Raw genomic sequence first — 10108 nt, 5'->3', positions numbered from 1 at the left:
GGAGTTAAGGACAACCTAAAACCATACATATCCAACATAGATTCCACTCAAGAAATTTATGAAGCTCTCTCCAAGTTATTCACCATCAAGAACATTGGGCAAATAACAAGTCTCAATAATGAATTAAGAACTATTAAGATGATGAAAGATGATAGTGTGTCATCCTACTTTATAAGGATATCTAGAATCAGAGATGAACTCCAAGAAATATATGAAATTGTGCCAGAAAAAGAGCTCATAATTACTTCTCTTCTAGGACTACCAAAATATTGGAGTGCTTTTGTATCAGGAGTTATCAATTGGAAAGATACACCAACATTTGAACATATGTGGAATGCTTGCAATCAAGAAGAATCCTGAATATCATTAATAAACAACAAGAAGGAAGATGAAGAATAAACTACCTCTAATGCTTATCATGCTCATCACAAGAAAAGGCGATCCTTCAAGAAGTTCAAAGGACCAAAGAAGAAAGTTGACCTATCCAAATTGAATGCTACAACTATCATAAGATAGGCCATTACAAGAATCAATGTTCTAGGAATCCAAGGAATAAGAAGAGAGATAGGGATCAAGAAAATATTATCAATGAAGCTCCACCTAAGAAGAACAAGGATGAGGAATCAGAAGTCAAGGACTTATACTACTAATTCCTCTCCTACATATCCTTCTTAGTTTTGTAGTGTTTTCTTTTATGTTTTGATTTCTATAGTTTGTGGGCCTAACATGTCTTGTTAGAACATTTTTGAATTATTTTGATAAAGTTATAGGTATCCTTCAAGATTGGATTAAGAGGGAGTCTCCACCATTTCTACCAAAAAGATAAGTATTATGTTCTTTATTCATATTTTCATGTTTGGTTTCCTCCTCACATCAAGATTTGTTTGTATTGTATGCTAATAACCATTTTCTTTATCTTTTCCTTGGTCAGGAAATATTGTAGAATACATAAAGGTTATGGAGGAGACTTGAAACATGGAATAAGTTTTGTTGCAAAGGAATCCCTTCAAGAATTGATGTCCTAACAATGTTTGTTAAGGAACGACTCAATGTATGTCTTAGACTATAAGCTATGTTATAAATTTCACTTCATGTAAAAGGGACGGTCATTTTTCTTTTGAAATTTGCTTTACATTACTAACATCATTATGTCTAGGGTTTTAAATATTAAAGATTCTTGTTAGGGTCATTAATCATTAGATTAAATATACCCTCATCATCATTTTGATCATTTGTGTGAAACCCTAATCTGTAGGGTTCACCATAAAGCCCTAGCCTCTTACTACTAAGGGTATGTCTATAATGTAGAAGCCCTAGACCTATTCGAGTTATTGGTAAAATCTAGAAATCCTTTTCTTTTGATGTTTAGGTTTTGATTCATCCAGGTGGATATTGGTGGCCACCCACCTATTCCACTTGGACCCCCACCATTGTTTATTTTCAGTTTCGACCTTAATTGTAGCACAAATAACTATTTTATTTATTTTTTTATTTTTTTATTTTTTTATTTTATATATATGTATATATATGTATATATATATATATATATATATATATATATGTATATATATATATGTATATATATACATATGTATATATATACATATGTATATATATACATATGTATATATATACATATGTATATATATTTTTTTTTCCACTGGAAAAATCCGTAATATTTCATTATAAATATGAAAGATTACATATGTAGATGCTTTGTCGCATATGCCAAACTGTTCAGTGCATTTTCAAGATATTTGCAGATCAGTGCTGTATATCTGTCTGTTACATTTACAAAAATTGTGCAAAAATGGTGCCATTTAAGGCAAACCTCGATCTATTTACATATATATCATATTGTGCAGTCAAATAACAAAAAAGACTGATTTTTAAGTCGCTTGTAGACCCGCAGTAGGATATGACGGGTCTATATATGGCCGATGGTGGTATTTCTGCTCCTGCTGTTCCAAAGATTCAGTGATTTCCCATAAGCCATTTTCCATCACCGCGGCCTCCTTGGAAAGCTTGTCAGCAGTCTGGTTATGTTCTCTGTATATATGAGATATGTGAAATGAGTTAAAAGCCTCCATTAGTATAAAGACTTCATCAAGCAGTATATTTAGAGTGTGTGAGTGACATGTAGTAACTCTATTGACCCAATTAACGACAATCTGAGAATCTCCATAGATGTTGATGCTGGTGCAATGATGGCTGAGTGCAAAATGAAGTAAGTGGCGGAGAGATATGAGCTCAGAGTAATTGTTAGTGCCAGCCCCCAGTCCTATTTTGATGTGATAGAAATGCCTCAATGATTTGTGTATAATGATGCCCCCTCCACAGCCATGTTCGTTTGCAGCCCCATCGAAGAAAGCCCAAGGTGAGCTCATGTCGATATTGGGAGGAGGGGTCGGCCGTCGCTGTTTTGGGGGAGGGGGATTCGGTAGTTCGTTATATGCTGTAATGATACCAGCTTCAACGAGAGACCATGTAGGCTCCCATCCATCGAATATCATTCTGTTCCTAGTCTTCCATATAGACCAATTTACAATGATCGGAAGGTTTACAGATTTCGAACCACTGTGTCTGTTCCCCCAATCCATCCACGCGTTGATAAGGTCTGTACCAGACCAATCGCCCGAAAACTGTAAGTGATGTTTGATATGATGCCATAATTGATTTACAATGGGGCATCTTAAAAATAGGTGTTCGGTGGTCTCTGTGTCTGCTTTGCACAGCACACAACGCGAAGGACCGGATACCGCCCTGCGCTTGAGGTGTTCGTCAGTGGGAATGCGGTTGCGAAGGACACACCAAGTAAATAACTTAGACCTGGGCGATGCATTAAGCTTCCAAATCTGGTGCCACCATCTATCAAGCACCTCCGGCTTTCTGTGAGAAATAATGACTTTGTATCCCTCACGAGGAGAGTAAATCCCACTATCAGCAATCTGCCAGATGAGTTCATCCGGTCCATCCACAATTCTGATATGGGATTCTGAGAGGGCGTCACAGTATGCTTTCCATGGTTCGTGCCATCTGTCCGGGATGTCTAACTGTGTGCCAGATTTCCAAGCCTGATGCAATATGTCCGAGCCCTCAGGGTCAGCGATCTGCGCAAGCACTCTAATGCCACGGGAGTTTAGGAGGGCAATCAGGTCTGAGTGAAGTCTGTGTCTTCCTCCGCATCCACTCCATGGATCCATTCCGATGCGTGCTCTGTTCCCACTTTTTATGCGCCATATGATGTTGCTCCTGAGGAGGGGGAGGGAGTGTAGGAGGGCTTTCCAAATGGAAGAGATGCCCGTTCTGTTCCAGCTTGGGAGTCTGGCCCAATCGATGATGTCGAGAGGCCAGATGTACTTATGGTATACAATCTCTGTCCATAAACTGTGGGAAGTCAGCAATGCCCAACCCATTTTTGCAGCGAGGGCTTTTGCAAAGGATGCCAGGTCCTTTAATCCCCAGCCCCCCCACTTCTTAGGGAGGGCAATCTTACTCCAGGAGATCCAAGCAAAGGTGCGCTTCTCTTCCTTTCCAGCCCACAAATATCTGTTGCAGAGTCTCTGAATCTTTGAGAGAATGTTTCGGGGAATCCATGCTAAAGCCATCCAAAAAACAGGAGTTGCTTCCAGCACAGATTTGATCAGAGTTAATCTGCCTGCTCTGGATAGGTATCTGAAGTACCAACAAGTTATTTTCTTTTCAATCTTGGTGACAAGCCATACCCAGTCGGCAATTTTTTGGTTTGTAGGCTTTAGCCAATATCCAAGGTATTTAAGACCTCGATCCAGAGGTTGTGTGATAAATGGAAAAGCCTGCATGGCCGATTGTGATTCAGCTACAGATGTACCAACCATAGTGATGGAAGACTTCTCATGGTTGACCACCATGCCCGTGGCATGTGAAAAAAGATTAAGGATTCTGTTGAATGATGAGGTATCCTGAATACTTCCATCGAGAAGTATAAGGACATTGTCCACGAATAGAAGGTGAGTTAGGAAGCAAGCTTCTGAGATCTTTAGGCCCCGGATAGTTCCATCCCTCTTTGCATCAATGATGAGACGACTGAGCGCTTCTGTAACCAATAGGAACAAGAGGGGGGAAAGGGGACATCCTTGACGAAGTCCCCTTTCAGAGTGGAAGAAATGGGATGCAGCACCATTTATCAGAATACTATAAGTAGGAGAGGTAATGCATGCCATAATCCAAGTGATAAGCTGATGTGGAAAGCCCAGGTGAATGAGAATCATTTTGATGTAAAGCCAGCTGACTCTATCGAAAGCCTTTGAGAGATCGATTTTGAGAAGAATACTCTTGAGGTGCTTGGTCCAGATAGAGTGAATGGCTTCCTGGGCAGAGCCAATGGCTTCATGAATCTGCCTGTTTTCCAAGAAAGCAAATTGCTGAGGAGCAATGTGATTGGAAAGGATGGGTCTGATCCTGTTGGCTATGATCTTGGATATGATCTTGTAGAGTACATTGCATAGCGAAATGGGACGAAAATCAGCAAAGGATGATGGCGAGTCGGACTTGGGAATAAGCGCAATGAAGGTAGAATTTATAGCATGATAGATCTGACCTGAGGTTCTGCTTTCCTCTACCACCCTTAATATGTCCTCACCCAAGATGTCAAAAAAAGCCAGATAGAATTCAATGGTCCATCCATCAGGGCCCGGGCTCTTTTCCTTCTGAAACCATTTAATGGTGTTCTCCAATTCAATCATGGTGACAGGAGCATTTAGATCCTCCAAGTCTTCATTGTTAACGAACCTCGGGAAATGGGAAGCGACACGGAAGATTTCAGCCAGGTTGGAGCCCTCAGGGCATTTGAAGATGCCTTTGAAATAGGAGGTACCCATGCTAGAGAGCTTGTTGAAAGAGTCTGCCAGACCCCCATCCGGATAGGGAAGGTTCCAGATGGTATTTGCAACCCTCCTCCCATTTGCAAAATTATGGAAGAATCTGGAATTTTCATCCCCAGCCTTGAGCCAAGTAGCTCTACTTCTCAGCCTGATCGATTCTTCTCTGAGTCTGAGAATGCTAGACTTCTGCTCTTCTAGATCAACCAGCCTATGCTTGCTATCCACAGAGATAAAGCCCAAGTTTTGTTCATCCAACAGGGCGTGTATGTCTGCTTCTATCGTGGTGAGCAGTTCATCTTCCCTTGCCTTTTTCCTCTTGGCCCATTCAATCACAATATGCTTGAGTTCCGTCAAATTTTTTACAAATCCCCTGGCCAAAGAGGGTTCTCTGTCAATAGGGTGAGCTGCCCAAAAGTCAGTGACCAGCTTAGAGAAACCAGGGTCCTGTAACCAATGATGGTTGAATTTAAAAGGAGCTTTTGGTTTAGGGTGAGGGCCCAGAATTTCCATCAGGATGGGAGAGTGATCCGAGATTCCCCCCGAACTTACCCACTGTTTATAGTGATGGAGATTGCGGAGCAACGGTCCCTTGATCAGATAACGATCAAGTCGACGAGCCAAGGCTGCTGATCCGATCCTTCGGTTCCTCCATGTGGGAAGAGGGTGATGCATAGGGATGTCGATGAGATCGTGCTGTTCAAGCAGATGCCTCATGAAGTCTGAAATGGGATCTGATTGAGCAGATGAGCCCCAAGATTCACCATATCCCAAGGAGAAGTTTAGGTCGCCTCCAATGATCAGGTTTTCCTCTTGCAGCAAAGAACGATTAAGGAGGGTGCGCCAGAATCCTTCCCTCTGCTGACAAGGACCATAAATATTGATGATGCGCAGTGGCATCCCAAGGTCTTTTGAAAAAATGTCAGCACCCAAATATCCTGGTCCGCCCCATGAGGAGTCCAATCTGATGGAAAGAGGGTTGAGCCCAATGGCCAGACCACCTGAACGGCCCATAGCATCCAACCCCATGTATTGCCACTTTGGCGCAATCGATTTCAAGGCAAGAGATATGGCTTCTGCAGAACCCAGGGTTTCTTGAAGGAGGATGATGTCAGGATTTTCGACCTGAAAAAGTCGTTTTAGGGCTAGCTTTTTCGGGGTGCTAGCTAGACCCCTGCAGTTGAATGAGAGACACTTCATGGGGGAACCCTCCGAGGGGGGTTTGTAGCTCTAAGGGCCCCGACAATGGTGGATTGACGTCCCGAAGCAACTTCAGCCCCAGCACGCCGAATGGCTTTATTCAAATTGGATTTTCGACCCCTGGATGAGGTGTGACCAGGTTCAGGGGGAATAATGCACAACCCCGAGGTACCCTCAGATACAGATTGAGAGGGACGGGGCCGGAGTGAATAATGGTGAGGCGGATTTGATCCAGAAAGAGGCACATTGGGGCGAGATGGGGACAGGGAGCGATCATGGGTAAGGGAAGGGGGGATAGTGGCAGTAGTAGGAGGGGGCGGCGGAATTGAGCATTGAGCCTTAGATACAGAGATAGAGTGAAAGCAATCAGATGTAAGGGAGAGAGATTGTGATAAGGGAGGTAAGTCAGTACCTGATTTCTGATAAGCTGCCGCAGCTGCCCTTTGCCTCGTCATGGGAGGAGTGGCTGTGCCCTTTGCAGAAGACGGTGGATGTTGAAACCCTCCCTGTGGTGTTGATGAAGCCATCTGAGGCGGGGAGATCTGTGGCGCCGATCTTCGGGAAACAATGGGAGTATGCTTTGGTGGACTGTTCCCACGATTATTGAGAGGGCAATCCTTATAGAGATGCCCTACCTGGTGGCATCTGTTGCACCGAAATGGGACACCCTCGTAGTCCAGAATCTGGATGCGCTTGTGCCTTCCCCATTGCAGGGTGATGTCCTCCTCCAATCCTTCCCTGGTGTCAAGATGTACCAGGATGCGAGCCAAGGTTCTTCTCCGAGTGTCTATATAAGAGCGGTCATGATCCAGGTATGTCCCCAGAGCGTTTCCTATTTTGATGAACGCCTCCTCATTCCAATATTGCCTAGGGAGTCCAGGCAATCTTACCCACAGAGGTCCAGCAGCGATCTGCTCCCGCTCAGGGTCAAATAGCGGGGTCCAGCGTTTCAGGAGTACAGGGGCTGTTTCTATGTGCCAATAGTTCTCAAGTACGATGTTCGTGTGATCTTCGTGCGCAAATTGGAGTGTAAACCATCCCCGTGGGAGTACCTCAACCTCTGGGAGCTTTGGAAGCAAAGAGCCCCAGATTTCCTTCACCCATCGAATCAAACGATCAACCGAGAATGTGCGCCCTCGCACGTGACCCACCAAGACGGTGCAGGCGAGCGCCATGGTCTCTTCGAAGCTTGTCGAATTCCCAAAGGTAACGGTGGTGTCCTTCCTGATAGCCCTAACACATCTTGCCTTCGGCTTCTTTGTTCGCGGGGCGGATGGATGTTCAGAGAGGGGATTTGTATTGCCCGCCGAGGAGGACCCCGGAGCGCTAGAATTTATCACTGGTGTGCCAAAGCATCCAGAGGGCTTTGACCCGGATGACGCAAGAGGGGTAGCCGGGTTCGACAGCGGGGGCACATGAACCCGAGGATCCGGGAGTGAGGAAGGAAGAATAATCGGTGTGGGAGGAATGTCATCCAGAGTCAGAGTCTCTGGGTATGAAGATGCGAGCAAGTAAGCGGTAGCAGGCGATAGGGGAGGTGCCTCGAGACCCTGATCAGCAGTGGAAATTGACGACAAGTTTGCCCTAGACAGGAGGTCAGAATCTGTAACAGTTGCCTGAAACGGAGATGAGAATATAGGGTCGGTGAACACCGCCTGTCCGGATAGCGGATCCTCGGAATAATCCACGAGGTCCGTTACCGGAAAGTCCTCCATTGCGACCGAGAGCGAACAGCAACCGTCGACGTCGAGCTGTCACCTGTTCAAGAAACCCTAACTCCCGACCGAAAACAACCGTTCTGTGGTCCTGTGTCCGATGCGTTGTTTTACCCGAAACCGTCGCGGTCTTCTGTATACATATGTATATATATATATATGTATATGTATATAGATATATATATATATATATATATATATATATATATATATATATATATATATATATATATATATATATATATATATATATATATATATGGGTCCTAAACTTCCGAAGCCATTTTGAGGGACTAAAAGACGTTTTTAGGGAAAATGGAGAGACCCGAAAAGTGCCAAACCATTTTACTTATTTTGATTTGGCCTCCTCTTCGAGATCTTCTAAATGAGGTATTATAATAGCCAAAAAAAGATCATATTCCAAAGTTATGACCCCGGGAACTTGACGTTCCAACTTACCCCAACAGGGCCAACAAGATTTTGGTGCTTCATATCCTAATGTTAGGTTTTTGGATGTTTAGGGTTTTTCATTGTTTCTTAATGATAAAAAGGCCACCAAGCCTCATTGTAACACAGTTCAGAGGCATGTATCCGCCACATCTCTTCCTAGAGATAAAGTTACCATCACTTGATCTAGTTTATTTCCATTTTGTATGTAAGCATATTTCAGTTCTTGGATATTAATGAAATGAATTTTTATTTCTGCTACATATTTGTGTTTATCTCTACATTTGTACTCTGTTTCATTCTTGCATAAGCGTGGATCAGTGGTATCAGAGTGGTCTGCATTTCTTTGCATGTCCCCAATGAGGTAAGGGTATAAGGAGTTAGGGCTCAAACTGGTTGAACCATTTTAATACCAGCCTTGCAAACACCAACGACTTCCCATGGCAAAAGAAAAGAAATATGAGGGAGCAAGAGATCCCTGAAAAATATTACTCGAAGAAGCCCTCATGCGACAAAGGAACACGATGATGGACAAATTTTCCCAAATCCTTCAGTTTCTACCCATAGGTGATGCATCTTCATCTAGTAGCCACTTTAGAGATGCCACTCCGTTTAAGGTACAATTCAACTTTGACATCCCCATATTTGAAGGTCAGATAGATGTGGATGTCGTACATAAATGTCTAAATATGTTAGAAGGATATTTTTTGGTGCATGATTATTCCAATCAGGAAAAGATTACTTTTTCACTCCTCAAAGCTGCCCCACATGTTAAGGACTAGTGGGAAAATCACTATGAGAAGAGGGAAGAGCGAGAACCCTCACTATTTTCAGCCGCACCCACTTGGAATTCTTTCTGAGACGCCATCAAGGAGTAGTATTACCCTGTCGGGAGCTATGAAGATAAATAGATAAAGTTGACCATGTTGCGACAGGGAAGGGACCAAGACATGCCATAGTTCACAAACATTTTTCATACCCTTCATACGAAATTAGGTATCAAGGAATTTGAGTGGCATTTGGTACTCAAGTACCACAACTGTCTACACAAGTACATCTAAGATGAGATGGAGTTCCTGGACATCTCATCGCTCAGCACCACCTATCGATACGTTGTCAAGATCGAGCATAAATTTAAACAGAAGAAGTGGGACTTTGGATTTGTGAATCCAAAGAAATGGAAAGGTGTCCCCAAACCGTAGAACAAAGAAAAAACCAACACGGGGTGACCTAGGACAACAAATCAAAGCTGCTAAAAATAGCAACAAGAAAATCCTATTTAATTGGCCTAGTTGGATCAGTAAATTCGAGTTGGAAGTCTATCTAGATTCATGTAGAGTGATCCCTAAATTTTAGGGGCCCAGGTTGAATTCTTATTGAGTTGTAATTATTTAATTCAATTACACTGAGTTAAATTTAATTAAACTAGTTCTAACTATTGGAGGAACTAGTGAGAGGTCAAGTGAATTAAACCGATGGTGCATGCAATCAAAGAAAGGCCTATGGATGGATTATGCAGTTATGAGCGAGGAATTTCAAAATTAAATATGGGTTAATTCCCAAGGGAACAACACAAGGAAGTAGGGGTTTGGAAGGCAGGAGATTTGGTTAAGTATTGGCTTGAGCTGGTTTGTGAAGTAGTGAGATAGATTGTGCTTGTGCAGAGATTGTTCAGGTTGAACAAGCATTGTATTTATTCTCACATATTCTGGTTAATGCAATATACAGATAGAAGGGGTTTTTAGCTAAGGCTTTCCCCAAGAAATTATTGTGTTATGTGTGATTTAAATTCTTCCTTTTTTGCTTCGTGATTTCATCGATCAATATTTGTTTCCACTATTGAGTAGAGTAGATTCAAATCAATTGATTTAGCATATTACAGTATGT

At 42.8% G+C, this 10108-nt stretch overlaps 1 protein-coding gene across 1 annotated transcript; it reads right to left on the bottom strand.

Annotated features, from left to right (window-relative positions):
* Window positions 1–1889: 1889 nt before the first annotated feature.
* On the bottom strand, window positions 1890–5888 carry LOC149250456 (uncharacterized). Its single transcript, XM_089453656.1, has 2 exons — window positions 4696–5888; window positions 1890–4173 (listed from the first exon to the last, which is right to left on the bottom strand). Exons 1-2 carry the CDS (start codon window positions 5886–5888, stop codon window positions 1890–1892), a joined length of 3477 nt encoding a protein of 1158 aa, XP_089309782.1.
* Between the last annotated feature and the right edge of the window lie 4220 nt (window positions 5889–10108).

Source organism: Pinus tabuliformis, chromosome 7, assembly GCF_031772625.1.
Source record: "Pinus tabuliformis cultivar Carrire ecotype Pingquan chromosome 7, CPIR1, whole genome shotgun sequence".
In the NCBI taxonomy this organism is placed as follows: Eukaryota; Viridiplantae; Streptophyta; class Pinopsida; order Pinales; family Pinaceae; genus Pinus; species Pinus tabuliformis.
Note: the sequence above shows the minus strand (reverse complement) of the source record. Positions and strands in the feature narration are given on the sequence as shown.

Coding starts and splice junctions, on each gene's coding strand:
- LOC149250456 (XM_089453656.1), bottom strand. CDS start 5,888: ATGGGGTTGGATGCTATGGGCCGTTCAGGTGGTCTGGCCATTGGGCTC. Junction 4,174..4,695: donor TTGGAGAACACCATTAAATG/GTTTCAGAAGGA, acceptor TCCTACTTATAG/TATTCTGATAAATGGTGCTG.